This window comes from Anser anser, assembly GCF_964211835.1.
Source record: "Anser anser genome assembly, chromosome: 21".
Taxonomy (NCBI): domain Eukaryota; kingdom Metazoa; phylum Chordata; class Aves; order Anseriformes; family Anatidae; genus Anser; species Anser anser.
The window spans coordinates 6,960,195-6,977,423 of record NC_139742.1 but is presented as its reverse complement, the minus strand read 5'-3'; the positions used below and the strand labels follow the sequence as shown (position 1 = coordinate 6,977,423).

The following is a 17,229-nucleotide window of genomic DNA, read 5'->3' as shown; positions in this document are numbered from 1 at the left end:
GCCGGCTTGGCCGCTCCCGGCCACCGTCGCGCCCCCGCCGCCATCTTGGTGTAGGGCACGGCTTTTGCCCACAGGGCCATGTTTGTGAAGGGCGAAGCGGGGAGCGGCTGAGCGGCGTTAGGAGGGAGGAGAGGCGCTCCTCAGCGGGCAGGGCGCCCCCTCGCTGAGCCCCGAGCAAAGCAGCCTGCGAAGGAGCCGCCTCGCCCTTCGGAAACCGCCTCCTTCCCTCAGCGGCGGGGCTGCGCCCTTATCCAAGATGGCAGCGCCGGCTTCGCCCCGCTCCAAGATGGCGGCGGGGCGGCCCCGCCCCTTGGCGGCCGAGCGGGGCGGCGGCGGCGGCGGTGGCGGCGGTGCCCGGTGTCGCCGGTGTCCTTGCGGCGGGCGCGGAGCCATGCTGGCCTTCGTGGCCAGGGCGGCGGTGAGTGGGGGCCCAGCCGGCCTGGGCAGGGCCGGGGGGGGGCGAGGGGGCGGCGGCGGGCCCGGGACGGGACGGGACGGGGCGGGGGGTGCTGGAGCGGGGCTGGGCACGGGGCGCGCAGGGGGGGCTCGGGGGGGGCTCAGCCCTGCGGGGTTGGCGTTCAGGGAACCCTAAAACCGCGAGGGAACGTCATTCTGGGTGCGTAGGGTTGGAGAAGCCCTTCAGGATCAGCTGCTCCAGCCGTCCCCTGCCGCCCGTGTCACCGCCGCGCCTGGCCCCAAGCCCCGCGTCCGGCCCGGCCGTGAGCCCCCCCCCCCCCCTCCCCCCGGGGACGGTGACCCCCGCACCCCCCCCCGGGCCGCCCGTCCCAACGCCCCTGCCGAGGGGCAGGCAGGGGAAGGCAGCCCCCCGGCAGATCCCCCCGGGAGGAGGAGGCGGCGGCGGCGGACAGCGGGGGCTACGTGACGGCCTCGCTCCCCGAGCCGCTTTCTCGGGGTGCGAGAGGGCTCCGGTTTCCGATTGAAAAGAAAAGACAAACCCCGCCGCCACCTGACACCTCCGGCCGTGCTGGGAATCGGACCCGGCTCTGAAATGCCTCCTGCCCTCCAGCCCCAGCCCGCAGGTGGGTTTCCCAGCGGCTTGGCAGGCTCTGGGAAAGGGCAGCTGCCGAGCTGCAACGGGGCTGGGGAGCGGCGCCAGCCCGAGCCGGCCGCGGCCGCGCACCCCGCGGGTGTTCGTTTTCCCCGTCGCTCGTGGGGAAAAGGTGGGCTCTGCGCTGTCTTTTGCTGCCGGCTGCCTCTCCTCTGTTCGGCCGCGATCGCTGCTCCTCCTCCTCCTCCCACCAAGTGCTGCGCTTTGACCTCGCACCGAACAAGCAGAGGACGTGAAAGAGGAAAGATGCAAAACCGCTCCGTGCTTTTAAACGGGGGCGTTCTCACTGTGGTTTGGGATTTTCCTGGTTAACCCTAGGGAAATATGAAACTCGTTGCTTGGGATCATCATACTTGATCTTAGCTACATTAAAGCCTGCTCATCTGCCCCGCAGTAGATCAGACAGACATAAAGATGGGGTAATAGTCCTTGCGACAGCACAGTTCTGTTGCTGCCCTGCTTTGGAGATACTTTTTTTTACTCTTTTTAAGGGTTGATGGCCCAGAGCTCCCCACAGCCGTGCAATAACGATCATATGTGCATGGGGGCGAGGGCAGTAGGACACCACCTTTAGCCCCAAAGTGAACCTGCTCCTGTCTCCCACTAATTCCCCTACTGACGCAGTCACTGACCCGTTCCTGCTGGAGAGCTGTCCTCATCCAACGCCCTCTGGCCACCTTTACGTGAGTAAAGGGACTAAATTCCCCGTCACCCACAGAAGTGCTTCCCATGCTTGTCCCATGCAGTGACACCCCCTGGTGCCGCCTGCTTCCAGGACAGAACTTGGGGTCCCTCCTGCCCGCAGATATTCTGCTTTCCCTCCCCCTGGCTGCTGCAGCTTCACTGCAGACAGCCTCTAAGGGAGAAGCCCCCCTCTCTGCTCCTGCGCGCTGAGGGAAAAACATGCCCAGCACCCTCACTTCTGCCATGGCTGGGGGCCCAGAACTATCGATCGAAGAGAGAGCAGCAGGCACCGAACGGGCAACGCGGGGCTGACGGGCAGCGGCCGAGGGAGGGCTTCCTGGAGAGGTGCCTCTGCGGCGCTTGATGCAATCGGACGGTCCGATTACCCGCGGATTACCCCCGGCTCTCCCGGGCCTGTGTCTGGCCTTTAGCCCTCTGATCAGAGCAGTCATGTGGCACTTTGCTAATGAGGTGACGCCCTGCACGGGCAGCACATTGTCAGGGGGAAGAGGAAACCAAGACAGGCCGAGGGAGAGCTTTACGATCATTTCTGTCCTCCCAGCCATGGATAGGAAGCAGAAGCAAGCAGAGAAGGTACAGTATGCCCACGCTGCCATGATTAACCCCCTTCATTTCTTCCCAGCCCCTCTCCTTTCATGCTTCAGTAATTCCCCCTTCTCTTGTTTTTAACATTCCTTCCCCAGATCTTGACCCCATAGTTCTTAGCAGGTCCTCCGAGGAGCGTAGAGCGTTTTTGCTGGGGGCTCAGCACTGCACAGAAGGCTTTTGTCGCCTTGCAGACTTAGCTTTCTTCTTCTCCGTGCTTAACTCTTGGGAGGTGGGGGCTGGCGGACACCTATTTTCTTATTGCTTTAGAAAGCAAAGGGCATTTTCTCACTGGCTTTGCATCCTCAGGCAAAGTCCAGAGTCCTGTAGAAGAGCATCTGGTGCGGTGCTTTCTAAGGGCTTTCGCTCCCTGTCCGGTCTGTGCAGCCTGTTGACTTCAGCCACGATTTCCCAAACAGTTCGCTCTGACCCCTCTCCAAAGATCCCTATAATTTGGCCAGATCCGTAACGGCACCACTAGATAGAGGTTGTCCTAATACAGCTGGGTCCTCCACGAACTGGGGGGGGTTCACCAGCACAAAGGAGCGTTGCCCCAGGGCCAGCACATCACAGCCAGTCCTCCCCGGCCGTCGCTGGTGATAAACCATCCCTGGCCAAAACTGGGGCGGGGGGAGTTAATTGTGCCTCAGATTTGACTCGCCTTAACTACATTCTGCCTCCTCAAAGTGTAAAGGGTTGTTTGATTTGGCACGAGGGTATCGTACGATGCTGTTGTACATCATAAGAAGCGATGAAACAGTTTCTGGCTAAGAGGAAATTTCTTTCACAATTTACTTTGTTCCCACTTACCATGGGATGGAAGGGTTTGACATTGTCAAACACAGCTGAAACATGCCCAGACACTGGGAGATGTTTCGTTATCCTGGCGGTGTTTCCTCTGATGAGATGGGAATCAGGATCTCGGGAGATCAAGCAGAGATCCTTGGGAGATCCTACAACCATCTAGAGACGAGACTAGAGATTGCTAGAGCATGCAGCCAGCAGACCTGAACCTTGCACTGGCGCTTCGTGGGCTCTGCTCCCATGCTGAGACCTCCGTGCACCTTCAATCTGGGATGGAGACTCCCAGATCTAGGTTATTTGCTACCTCACGGACATCGGGGGGAACTTGTGTCTCGACATGTGCTCTGTGCTTTACAGGCCAGGCCCTATGGCCTGCTGAAGCCGACGGCTTTAGGCAAGATCCCGGGCAGATTCCTGCTTCATCAAGAAGCGCTGCCCCATCTCCCCGTGCCGCCGCTGCAGCAGACGCTGGACCGCTACCTGCAGATGCTGCAGCCCATCATCAGCGAGGAGGAGCTGAACCACACGCAGGAGCTGGTGGCCGAGTTCCGCAAGCCGGGAGGCGTCGGGGAGAGGCTGCAGAAAGGCCTGGAGAGGAGAGCCAAGAAAACAGAGAACTGGGTAGGTCAGGACTTTGGCCCTGGGCGCTGATTAGGGAGGGAGGCGGTCTGCTGCACACCTCTCCGACGTGCTGGCTGCATCCACTGGGATCTGTGTTTTTATTGCATCATCTTTGTCAGCAGCCTGCCTGCCTCCCTGAGCTGTGCAAGTTCACCAGGATCTGGGTGAGCGGAGCTTACGAAACGGAGTCCCTGACCTTGTTTGTGGTCACTAAATCCCTTAACCTGTTAGCATCGCACAGCTGCCCTAAGAAGCTGAAAGAAATTCCCTGCTCAAGCCCTGCACCATGAGCCCCCGCTGCCTCAATCCCCCTCTACCATACCATAAGCAAAGCACAAACCCCAAACGCTGTTTGCAAAGTGTGGGGCAGAGCTGGGGGCAGCGTGCTGAGAGCATTTGCCTGGGCTTGGGTCAAACAGCAGCAGACGCCGTGCCTGCATGTTTGCCTTTCTCCATCCCAGCTCTCCGACTGGTGGCTGAAGACAGCTTACCTGGAGTATCGCCTGCCAGTCGTGGTGCACTCCAGCCCTGGTGTGGTCTTACCTAAGCAGGATTTTCTGGATCGACAAGGTCAGCTCAGGTAAAGTCCATTTCTGCCTTCCCCTGGGCTTCAGGTGGGATGAGCTACCTCCACCGGGCAGGGAGGAGGGTGTTCAGGGTGACTGGGAAAGGGAGTAACGAGCAGGCGATCACCTAATTTGATAGCCTGTCTGTGCTGTGCAAGCGGGCTGTACAGATAAGGAAAGGGTGGTAGGCTCTAAGGAAAATCCTGGTTGCACCAGATTGAGTATCTCACCGAGGCAGAAAACTGAGGAGTCTGGTGGTTCAGGCCCTGAGCTGAGACTCAAAACCTAAGTTTTGGTCTTTGCTTCAGCACAAATCTTCACTGCACGATGGCCAACGCCTCCTCACTGGAGACATTGTGAGGATGTACCTGACACACGAAAGACGAGAAGGCACTCAGATTGCGCGTGCAGTTGAAGGAGGCATGAAAACTAGGCCAGGTGTGTAAGGGAGACCAAACAAACGTCTCTGGAATTGGCTAGTTCTTAGGGATGGGGGAGGCTGCTGCAGGGACTGTCCCCTATTTTGTCATTTCACCTGCAGATTTATGGTTTGGAAAACTAACAGTCCCCAGCCTCTCTCCATCCCCAGCTCCCTTACAATCAAACCCTGTGCTTTTTGTCTGGCTCCTTTCCGCCAGCGAGCATCAGCGTCCTCTGGCCAGCCCCAGCCCACTGCTGCCCACGCACACAGCCGATTCCCTCACTCATTCCTGCACCAGCCTCTGAGTCGTATCCTCTCTCTCTTGTGGGATCCCTTTAATTTTTAACCACCTCCACGTGTGTGTTTCAAACTCCATCTGCGATTGACCTCCGCACTGACCTTTACCCAGGAATACCTTTCCCACCGTTACACGTCACCAGGGCTCCCCGCACATCCCCACACCAGCCAGGGGAGCAGCGAGGGTGAGAACAAATCCTCCCTTCCGCACACCTCACCGGGGTGCAGAGGGGGAGCCTTACAAGCACAGCGCAAGATTACACAAACATCTTTGAAAACTCTTGCTCACGTTCCTTCACATTACCTAAACAGTAGATAGTATCCTATCGGTGCTTCAACCAGTAGAATGGAGCAGCTTCATGGTAATATGGGCTGCTGTATAAAATACAGTTTAAAAGTGTTTGTACATCTTGTGACTGCATAAAGAAGCTCGACAGCATGCCTTGAGGCTAAAGCTTCAGATATCAGAAGGCAAATTTAGAAAGTATTCTTCAGTCCTCAATCAGGCAACGCTGCTGACTGAAAGTAAGCCAACTACCAAACCTCTCCACCGTCCCCACTGAAGCCCTAACTGCTCCCAGGCTCTTTGCTCTCTGGAGCAGAACACAGGCCGTCCCACTTCTGTTCCCCAGCTGTTTTATTCTTCAGGTTTTTCAGTATCTTCCTCAAGTAACTCAAAGTAATTTTCATTGAAAACTACTTTTGCGGAGATGCGCTTTATCTGTTTAACAGCCCTGAGGTTCTCGGAGTTCCTGCCTTTGATCTTTACGAGGGCTGGAGAGGCTGAGCAAACCTAGGTGACACTGCCTGCAAACGCCAAATGCTCCTACCCCGTGGAAGCCTTTGAAGCTCAGCTGACTGCAACCTCTTGTCACAGTGACCTCCGGCCTCCTTCCTCCCGTGCTTGGGTGGGAGCTCCCAGGCCGGAGCAGGCCCATCTGTCACTCCCAAGCGAAGCAGTTTGATGTGGCTCGTCACGGCCTCCCTCCCTGCTGGGAGCTGACATTTGCAGTGTTTATGTTGATCCTAGTAAACACAGCACCGAAGTGGCTGCGTGCAGCATACCTGCGTTTGTTTCAGACCCTTCGGTGCCAGAGGAATGCTCTTAGGGTTGCATCAGCAGCAAAACACTCAGCGGGTAGGAACTAAATCAGCAGCGATGAGTCTTGGATACAGAGATAGCACTGTGGCTGAACTTGAAACTCACAGCTGGCTCCTGGCCAGGGAGAGGCACAAGTCCCCTTTTCTCAGTACTGCCACGACTCTGAACTAGGATATGACAAAAATCTAAACACATCGTAGAAAACGCATCTGTTAGAGGGTCAGTTATGCCTCCAGACTATGCCCTTTCTTTAAAGTTGCCCAGAATTCCCTGGCAATATACTCACGTTAAAAAACAAGTGCCACATGGTTGGACTATGCAGCAATCTCAATCTAAAACCCCATAGCGACTGCATCAGCTAAGCAGAGCTGGACACAACAAGGGCTTGGCAGAAAAGCTGAATTTCCTGCGGAGCAGAGAAGCTCTGCTACTCTTCGTGATCAGCTAACCCCTCAGCCCCAGATACTCCGTGTTTGAATTTGTTGCATTTGGTATTTTTCCAGGTTTGCTGCCAAGCTGATCGAGGGCATCCTGGACTTCAAGACCATGATTGACAAGTGAGTTAGCAACCTTCCTGACTTCTTACATCTTCCTTACTGTCACAGAGAGGCCGAGTCCAGTCAATTAATCTCCTTTTTACAGAGAAAGCCAAAAGAAAACAGCATATATTTGAAAAGAGATACTGTAATCAACATTGCTGCTTACTGCCAAGGTCACCACTGCTAGAGAAAAGCAAATTTACTTTCCTTTCTTCGTGATCTTTGTTTACCTTAACACTCTCATTAGCATGCAAACACGCTTGGAGGGATCAAGCCTGACAGTCTTGTGGAGTTGCATACTTGAGTTTGCCCACAGAACAAGTTATAGCTCAGGCAGCAAGAATCTGTCTCTCTCCTTTTGGATTTCTGGTGTTTCTCATCTTCCAGCTAGCTTTGGAGAAACTCGTTCCTCCCTACCCTCTCTCTTCTGAGCACCAACAAATCTCTGCCAAACATACATTATTTATGTTCCCAAAATAGCATCTGCTCACACACTGCCAACGTCACACCTTTACAGCCAAATTCAGACAGGGCTCGGGGCCAACCATGAGAAGGGTAGTTGGAGTATGAGTGAGGCCCAAGCGGGTTCACAAGTCGTAGCAGATCGGGCACCCACCACCCTAGATTATAGCTGAAAACCTATTTTTGCCATTTGACTGGAATCCAGACATCTCCCAGCATAATGTGCCCTGGATTCTTCTCTGCAGGCAGCATGGTGTATGCTAAGCTATGTGGGAGGCCCACAGATCTATTTCTCTGGTGTTGTAGAGGGGACAGTGTTTTTCCCCTTTACAAATAAAAGGCAGCAGACACTTTCTGTGGCTCCTGTTAAGAAATTTAGTAGGAATGGGGAAGGATGGCCCTTTTACGCCACCAGCACCCATATTTAGGTCTTACTGGAGGGAGATATAGCAGCTGCATGGCTCATCCTGTGCCAGTTTTGTGGGGGAGTGCAGGCCTTCTCACTGCTGTTTGCTCTCCCCGTCATTCCTTACCTTGCTGTGCCTCCAGTGAGACCCTTCCAGTGGAGTACATGGGTGGGAAGCCCCTCTGCATGAACCAGTACTACCAGATCCTCTCATCCTGCCGCATTCCTGGGCCCAAGCGGGACTCCATTGTCAACTACGCCAAAGGCAAGAAGCAGTCCAGACACATCACAGTGGTTCACAACTTCCAGGTATGGCAGCTCTTGGGCTCTCAAGGTTTGTTTGAATGCACGTGTCCCTCTCAGCAAGCTGTGCCGCTAGAGAAAAGCAAACAGAAAGTCTCTGCCCACAGGGTTTGCCTCACCAGGGATGCATTCCAACTTCCTTTATCTTCTTTGGCCTTAGCTGGACAACAGCTGGGATTGCCCCATGTGAGCAAGGGATGAGGCAGGAAAAAGCTCTTTTTTTTTTTTCTTGTCCCTGCAATTTCCATCTCTCAGTCCAGACTTAGGAGATTGGGTCTCAAATTGGAAACTGCAAGTGGAAATTAGTAACAAATTTTACCGTGGTGGGTGAGTCTAGGAACTGGGAATTCCTCAGGTGTCTTGGCCCTCATTACCATGGTTTCTGAGCTTCTTAAAACCTGGGCTGTATTTACGTCCCGCAAGGGAATTTGAACTTGAGTCTCTCAATTCTGAACATCCTTCAAATGTCTGCTTAGAAGCTGCGTTCTTAGGTCAGCTCTTACCTCCTCTGAGCAGCTGCTCCCTGTTTCTGCAGGTAGACTTCTTTCATTTACTATGTCTTTACTCTTTTCACCTTCAGTTCTTTGAGCTGGATGTTTACAACAGCGATGGAAGTCCCCTTACCACCGACCAGCTCTTTATTCAGCTGGAGAAGATATGGAACACCTCCCTCCAGACAAACAAAGAACCTATCGGGATCCTCACCACCAACCACCGAAACAGCTGGGCAAAAGCTTACAACAACCTTCTGAAAGGTCTGTGCAGCCCCCAACGTGCAAGTGCTAACACACACCACAGATGTTTGAATACCAGCTTCACCGCTGTGCTCTGCTCAGTTCTTTCCTTCGGAAAGCTTTTGAAGCTTGGTCTGGGCAGATACGTGAATTTTCCACCCCCAGAGAAGAAACGTAATTTCATTGCAAAGTGTTGCTTTATCTATTTTAGAAGGTACACACGTGAAGTCTGAAGTTTGGCGCGTTAAACCTGAAATCCTTGAGTCTGTTGCCTTGCAAATGGGTGGAATGTAAGAACCATGAAAATAGGAGGCTGAATGCAGCACGCTGGCACTTGTAACAGCCCAATTGCCTATAACTTTAATAAGTGATTAACCCCACGACGACAAATACTGCCTTGTGGTACAACGGGGATCCAACACGGCATTCTTCAAACTTCCTCTTTCAAATTCCAATCTCTCTCCAATTAAGATGAAGTATTTCATCTCCCCTTTCTTATTTGCTGTTCCTTTTCTCTCCCAGATAAGACCAACAAGGAATCTGTGCGTACGATCGAGAAGAGCATATGCACTGTCTGCCTCGACGCCCCAATGCCACGGGTGTCTGAGGACATCTACAAGAGCCGCGTGGCCGCTCAGATGCTGCACGGTGGAGGCAGCCGCTGGAACAGCGGGAACCGATGGTTCGACAAAACCCTTCAAGTAAGTGCTGATGCTCTAAAGATTTTGAAGACGTGGGTCTCACGGAGATGATCTTTCCTGAGATTATAAGGGCCCAAGAAGATCCAGAAACCTTTGCAGGAAAGTTTCTCTAATACCAAAGTGTAAAAATAGGAGAGACAAGGTAGGGAAGCTGACAGCATGCAACCCTTTGGTTTCCCTTGCTGTCACCACAAACACTCATTCCTGCTTCAGGGACTTTTCATTCCTTTTGCTGCCTCTGCCCACGCTTACTCGGTGTAGCTATTCTTTGTGTTCCTTGTAAATCAATTTTCTGCCTGCGGTGAACAATGCCTCATCTGCTTGGAGGCAGCCCAAACATAGGGAGGTCTGTTTCTTGTATTTTCCCTAGGCTTGTCACTTTTCCTGTTTCTGCCAGAAGCTGCCCAGGGTTGTGGAGTTTAGTTTTTTATTTTTTATTATTTTTTTGGTTGTGGTGGTGTTTTGTTTCATTGTTTTTTTTCTTCCAAGCATCAGCTGCCATCCCACAGCATCCCTCTGTTCTCTTCTCCATTCAGTCTTGTCAAGAGCCTTCAAGAGCAGCTGTTATTCAAGCTTCTCCTGTCTTGGCTCACAGATTGTCACAGTGGTGCTTTAAAAGATTCCCATCTCTGCTGAACTCTTCGTGTTTTCAGTTATTTTATTCCTATTTGGAACTCTTCATCGATGGGATAGAGCTTAGATGTTTCAGCTAATTGAAAAGTAAGGCAAAGTCAGCACATGGTGATATTATTCCTGTATTACATGTGCATCTAAATAAATCAAATCCATTGAACCACTCTGTAGTGCCAGGGCACTGAGCAGCACACCAGTATAGCTATCAGGCACACTCTTTTATCCAGTTACTTTTGCAAAACTGTAACAGTGCTATCAGAGCCTTCTAGACCTGCTCAAAGACTTCTATTGCTAAATGAGACCTTTGTGTTACCTTTTGAGCACGCAGGAAAAGGATCGCTGTCCATTCTGGCATGGAGCAGTGAGATACTAAGAGCTCTCTCCGGGTAGCTCCTGCTTCACGTACTGGATGTCCATCCTCAGCGCTCTCCTTCATTCTCTCTCACAGTTCATCATTGCTGAAGACGGCTCCTGTGGTCTCGTATACGAGCACGCTCCCTCAGAAGGCCCACCCATCGTTGCTCTTCTGGATCACATTGTGGAGTACACGTGAGTCCTGCCTTCTCTGCTTTTCCTTGGCTTTGGAAATAGGTTTTAAACCACCTGCTTCCCCAAGAACATGCCTCTTCCTAGCTCACCAAGAATTTGTTCTAGAAGAAGGGTAATGGTATGCTATTCAGTTATAGTAGTTCTTGCATTTACGATGAGAATTGAGTGTCCAAGCTCACACTGCTTCCATTGTTAGGGAATGCCATTGTTCAGAGTTAGCAGCACTTTTCCCTGGGAGAGGTGTTCCTTTTGGGCAGGAGGCACAGAAGAGACTTTGCTCTTGGCCCTCAAAAAGCATTGTAACGGCACTGTGAATATTTCAGCATGTGACAAGCGTCACAAAGTGCCAGGGCTGATCTCCTGTGCATTTCTGCACAGGTTCTACTGTGCTTAGCTGAACTTCGCATCAAAGGACTGGTTAAAGGTAATCATTTTTCTGAGCAGGAAGAAACCTGAACTGGTGAGATCACCGATGATTCCTCTGCCAATGCCCAAGAAGCTGCGGTTTAACATCACTCCAGAAATCAAGAACGACATAGAGAAGGCAAAGCAGAACCTCAACATGTACGTATATACACTCAGAAGTCTGCACTCCGGTGACTCAGAGTAACTCATGCCCCCATTTGAAACGTCAGCCTTCCCCTGCTGCAACCAGGGGTGTTTCCAAGTTAACTTCTTGGGTCAACAGCATCGAACCTAGCTGAAAAGCACGCTAAAGCCACCTGCCAAGAGGAAACAAAGGTGCCGAAAAGGGGGAATTGCTTATCCATCCCACTTTACTGAGAAAGAGCAAGGCTTTAGTGGATCCAGCTAGGGTTACTAGATATACACAAAGGCATAAGCCCATCTAACGCAGTGCAGGTTTTCAGCAGTGGCCAAAAAAGCTCACCTCCATGATGCTGTCTAAATGGCTCTGTGTACGATGGAGCTGTGGGTCCCTGCATAGATCAGGTCCATGTACCCTGTTCTCTCTCAGCCTCACGAAAGCCAAGTCATACCTTTACGTTACAAAAACAGGCAGTAGGCGAAGGAACACTTCCTCTTTCTTTCCTTGCAGAATGGTTGAAGACCTGGATGTCAAAGTCATGGTCTTTCATCAGTTTGGGAAAACCTTCCCCAAGTCAGAAAAGATAAGTCCTGATGCTTTTATCCAGCTGGCCCTGCAGCTAGCATATTACAGGTAAGACCACTAACAGGTAGTTTTTCAACCTCTTCACCTTCAGACTCAAATATGTGAGCTCGAGAAAGGTGTCACAAACAAGCCTCTAGCAGGCTGACCTGGTCTAGTGGAAGGTGTCCCTGCCCACAACAGGGAGGTTGGAATTAAGATGATCTTTAAAATCCCTTCCAACCCAAACTGTTCTATAATTCTCTGACTTTTTTCTCCCTCTCCCAGGATGTATGGCCACGCTTGTGCCACATATGAGAGTGCATCGCTAAGGATGTTCCGTCTGGGCCGCACAGACACCATCCGCTCCACTTCTGTCGACTCTCTTAAGTTTGTGCAATCCATGGACAACCCCGACAAATCGGTGAGGATCTCAAAAGAAGTGGAGTGAGAGGACTCCACTACAGAAAATAAGGAAAGCTACTTATTTGGCTAACCCTATGTCAGCTGGTTTCAGCCAAGCAGACCTGTACCTGATAGAAAGGTTAAGCTGAAACACAGCTTGGAGTATATAATTGCACACCTTGGGTTTCATTTGGCTGTCCTCTCACATGTTGTTTCCCTAGCTTTCGATACATGTGAAGTTATCTAATCTTACCAAAGTCTCTCCCTTCTAGAAGTCTGCTTAGCCACTCGCATTAAGTTCTACTGCTGATGGATGGAGAACTCTGAATGGTTACATTCAGAGTGATGTAACGCAGCGAAACAACAATTTAAAGATTAACATTAGTTTAACATAGATACACAAGGCAGAAGTGCCCCCATCCAACAGGAACAGCCAAAATGAGGTTACCCATTCTGGACAAAAACTTACAATCTGTGTATTCTCCACAGGACCAGGAGAAAGCAGACTTGCTGAGGAGAGCTACCCAGGCCCACAGGGAATACACGGATATGGTAAGTGATCTCTGCAACTATGCTTGGGGTTTTACACACTAAATGGGGGTTCTGGCTAAAGATGAGACCTAAAGAGCATTATCTCTATGGCATAACAATGTGGCCATTAGTGCTGTTGCACAGAGCTAACTCTGATCTGACAGTGCTCTAGGGCACTGCCTGAACTCCTTCTCTCTAGCTAGCAGTGTAAGAGCCCCTTGTGACAGGGAAAAAAAACAACACAAAAACAAGTATCAAAATAGCTTTGGTCTTCACTGTCATTGTAGCTAATAAATGTGACAGCTGCATGAGGCCCCCTTAAACCACAAGCACACAGGCGGGAACTGTAAGGTTGGTTCCACTGGGGTGTTTAATTGTCAGGCGTTTGAAACAAGACCGACTATCGCTCCTAAAGGCAATACCCAGTTGTAGACTTGACAGATATTTAGAAATGCTTTTGTTTTGTTTTTTTCCCTGGAGTTGATAGTGTTGCTCACTTTCATGCTAGACAAGCTCTCACCTACTCTTCCTTCTATACAGGCAATAAGGGGGAACGCAATAGACCGCCACCTCTTAGGTTTGAAGCTTCAAGCTATTGAGGACCTAGTGAGCATGCCTGAGCTGTTCATGGACACAGCATATGCTGTTGCAATGCACTTCAATCTCTCAACCAGCCAGGTAGGCCTCATTTGAGCAACGATGGAAGCACTCTGTTCATTGCCCTTCTTCCCCACGTTTGTCTCTCATCCCTTTCCATTAGAAACTAATCTCCATTTGAGGACAGAAAAGTTTAAGCCTGCTACCAATCCCATTAAGCTGCAGCTCTGATCTTACTGCTGCCTCTCACCCCTGTAAAAACACCAGCATAACCAACGCCTAGATCACCTGCAGTGCTTGGTGTCTACATGCAAGTGGTATCAATTAGAGTTAGATGCCAAAATAGCCTTGTTTATCTGCCATACTGTGGTTCTTACTGAAGAAGTTCTACTCATGACTTACTACAAGCTCGTGTTGGGGAGAATTCTCCTTTGCAGAAGCACAAGAAATCAAATTACTACAAAATGGCAGAATCCAGCAAATATGTGCGCGCTGGTAGGTGTGTCTGACCAAAAAGGCCCTCTGTAGAGCATTTTCATGAGATGGCAGTTTCTTCTACTGTTGACACAGTTGTTAGCACTTGATAGCTGTGTTTCTGTCTGGCTAGTTAGAAGCTTAATTACATTGTCTCCACAGGTCCCAGCAAAGACAGACTGTGTGATGTGTTTTGGTCCCGTGGTTCCAGATGGCTACGGAGTCTGTTACAACCCGATGGATGAACATATCAACTTCGCAATTTCAGCATTCAACAGCTGTGCTGACACAAATGCAGCTCGTATGGCACATTATCTTGAGAAAGCACTGCTAGACATGAGGATCTTGCTCCAGTCCACTCCCAAATCCAAACTGTAAGAGGCAAATATGATGCACAGTCCCCAGCTAAAGGCGCTGTCCCTCATGCACTGAAGTTCCCAGTTCCTCAGAAAATGATTGAGAGGACAGCTTGCCCTGACAGGAACCCAGGAGGGCATCTACCATTTGTTTTCAGCAAGACATTACAGAATTGCCATCTGCAGATATTAGACTGTGCAGTGAGAGAAGCATCGTCTTAAACCAAAGTGGAACTGACCTGTCCTCTCCCATCAATGCAAAGTGCACCTTCCTGTCCTCAAAGAGGACTGAAATAGGATCTTTTTATGGAACTTACTATAAAAGAATATAGAAAGCACAGTCCTTACCGGTATCTAAATCCATTTGGTGAGGGAGTTCTTCTCCAGGAAAAGCAGGGAATGTTTGTTTTATGATGGAACTACTATAAGACCAAGCCTTTTTCCGGTTTAGTCTTCTGGAGAGTGCAGCATCTTTGAAACTTGCCTGAAGAGTTTTCGTATACTCCAGCAAAACATCACCACTGAACTTTGGCAAGGGGAGAAAGAAGTTCTTAAGTCAGAGCAGACCCAGTCTTGTTAAGAGTGCACTTTACTAACCCCAGACACCTGGTCATTATGTGCTTTATAGGCCTGGGAACATTCCCTTCCCCTCATTTTAAGATGCTGAGATCTCCTTTCTGTTGCACTGACCCAACTAACAAGAGTACATCACCCACTACAAGCTAAGGTAGTTTTTTTTGTTGTTGTTGTTTGCTTTGTTCTGGGCTTTTTGTTGAAGCTTGCTGTTGCAGGCCTAGTCATACAAAACTTCTCTCTCACACAGGTTTTGCTAAGTTTGGCTTTAGGTACTTGAACTTTTGTGGAGATGAAGAGGAATTGCCTATGCATTTTAGCAGAACAGTTGCTTCTTTGTACCTTTCTTTGGAGCTGAGGAAAAGAAACAGATGCTGACGTTCTGTTTACTAGTCAGAGAGCCACATGCCTATTCTCCTTCAGGGCACACATTACATCTAAGGTGGTTTTATACCTTGCTTTCAGAAACCGCATTTATGCATAAAAGGTTATGCCTAAGTTGTGGATAAACAGAAATATTTCTGATCAGCAACTCGAGAATACACTTCTGATTTTGGCCCACAGAAATCAAATCTGTCAGAGCCAAAGAAAAATCAGCTGCAGAATATCCCTTCTACACATCAGTCTGTGTTAGAGAGGCAGAAACACTTGAAAAGAGGAAGAAAGCTGAGAACGTGCAGGCACTTTACATGTTTGTCCATTTTAGCAGCCACTGTTCCTGCAGTAACAGTACAGCACCTTTTCTGGAATTCCTTCTTACTGCAGCGTTACTCAGATTTGTGCCAGCTCTATTCTGTGAAAGACATGGAGCTTGTAATAGCGTTTTCATGTTCAGCTGATGTACTTAAGACAGTAAAAGATTATATAAAAAACATTAACATACAATTTTAGCATAGGAACTTTTGTAAGCATTACGTCCAATCAATCTGCCAGAATCCAGGCTCCTTTTATTTTTATTTAGTAAAACTGTATGGTAATGAAGAATTCTAGTGCTATTTCTGCAACAGGAATTAATTTAATATTTAAACTGCACACCCTTCAAGATGTGACTGTTAGAACATCACCATAAACGAGAAGCATTACAAGCCTGATGGCCTGTTTTGTTAGAGGGAAATATTTTATCATAATTGCTACTTTTATGATGATAGACTAGCAAGGGACGTGATCAAAGTGCCTTGGTAAACATATATGAAGTTTGCACTAAGCCAGTTTAGAGAAAAATATTATTCTGATCTGCTTCTTGAAAGACACATGCGTATTGTATTTTTTTCTATTTTTCTAAAAGGATTTTACTTTAAAACTTCATATACCTAAATAAACCTTAAAAAGGAAAATTTAACTGAAACTCACCTGCACAGCCAGTGATTGTATGAACTGCCACTTTCACATCATTTACATGGATTTAGTTGATCTTTTAGAAGAATCCTGAATGGAGTAAGATAGTGGGGAAAACAAAACAAAACAAAAAAAACACGCACAGTGGGAGCGCTGCAAACCTGTGAACACACATCCCTGCTCTGTTACTCCTCTGCTGTGAAGTAGACTGAAAACTGCAAGAGGATACTTGGTATTATCAAAGTGTAAGCTATTGTAAATACTACATAAAAGACCACACCTTGCTGAAATAACAGTATCTACTTTTATGGAGCCTTTTAATTTGAAAAATATTTGTTTTGCCAAAGTAATCCTTCCCCGGTACTGAATCAGCCTCTGTGCTAGGGGGTGAGTTACTTTTGTGTCTGCAATGCCTTCAACCACCGATACTACAGTATTGCCACTTAAGTATTTGTAACTGGCCCTTTTCTACTGTCTTATGAAAGGCAAAGGGTCTCAAAGGAAAGTGCCTATTAAAGATTAAGCAGAAGCACACTCTGCTATGAATATATCTCAGAAGATGGGATTGATCTGTCTTGGATCTAAATCTGGATATCCCACTAGCTTCAGCAGAGTGCCTGCAAGAAGAGCAGTATCACATTGAAAGACAAGATTCTTAAATCATTTTATGCATTCTTAAGGATACATGGAGGTGAAATTCAGATGAAAAACTTTTATGAAGTGCTTGAAAGGACACTAAAATCATTACAAGGTTTCTCCTTTTTTTAAAAAAAGTCTTTTATTGTGCAAGTTCTAAAATGTGATAGTATTCTGATTCATACTTCCAATTTTTTCCAGCGTCGGCTTACTGAGTACTATTCTCCTCCCTGGTTTTGATTGTCTGATTGCTTTAGTGAGAGATGTCCATAGTCTTAAAGCCACGTTAAGTACACAAAACTTAACTTCTGGAAAAACTACTGATTTGGAGCAAATAAAGAAATGCATAGACTGAGAACATTCAACTAACTCCTGGGGTATAAGTGCAATTTCTGATAGAGCCTGGTAGTGTTTGCATGCTTTGCTGGTTAGCTGTATTAAGTTCTGTTTTGATAGTGTAATCCATGTCGTGCAAAGTTTTGAAATGTTCTTCGAATAAGCTTCGAATAAACACAATAAACAAGTGTTACAAAAAGGTTTAAATCTTAGTCACTGCAGAAGTTGCATTACTGCCCTTACAGGAGAACGTGTGTGGGGACAGCAAGAACAGCGAACCATGACATTCTGTCACCTTCCTTTTATTGTCTTAACATCTCCATCCAGCCCTTGAGTACAGGGGAGGAACTTGAAAGCATCTGCTTGCAAAGCCATCTATTC

At 49.0% G+C, this 17,229-nt stretch overlaps 1 protein-coding gene across 2 annotated transcripts; it reads left to right on the top strand.

Annotated features, from left to right (window-relative positions):
- The first annotated feature begins 125 nt into the window (after window positions 1–125).
- Window positions 126–17,047, top strand: CRAT (carnitine O-acetyltransferase). 2 transcript variants are annotated; one of them, XM_083807922.1, is made up of 15 exons: window positions 147–418; window positions 2,256–2,347; window positions 3,521–3,784; window positions 4,246–4,364; window positions 6,674–6,727; window positions 7,721–7,886; window positions 8,461–8,635; window positions 9,137–9,315; window positions 10,397–10,497; window positions 10,942–11,061; window positions 11,555–11,677; window positions 11,894–12,029; window positions 12,500–12,562; window positions 13,082–13,219; window positions 13,775–17,047. In XM_083807922.1, exons 2-15 carry the CDS (start codon window positions 2,318–2,320, stop codon window positions 13,988–13,990), a joined length of 1,884 nt encoding a protein of 627 aa, XP_083664048.1. In that variant the 5' UTR covers window positions 147–418; window positions 2,256–2,317; the 3' UTR covers window positions 13,991–17,047. The 2 variants fall into 2 exon arrangements, with proteins under 2 accessions (XP_083664047.1, XP_083664048.1); XM_083807921.1 differs by lacking the exon at window positions 2,256–2,347 and having other exon boundaries at window positions 126–418.
- Window positions 17,048–17,229: the final 182 nt, after the last annotated feature.

Coding starts and splice junctions, on each gene's coding strand:
- CRAT (XM_083807921.1), top strand. CDS start 257: ATGGCAGCGCCGGCTTCGCCCCGCTCCAAGATGGCGGCGGGGCGGCCC. Junction 7,887..8,460: donor CAGTGGTTCACAACTTCCAG/GTATGGCAGCTC, acceptor TTTCACCTTCAG/TTCTTTGAGCTGGATGTTTA. Junction 12,030..12,499: donor TGGACAACCCCGACAAATCG/GTGAGGATCTCA, acceptor TATTCTCCACAG/GACCAGGAGAAAGCAGACTT.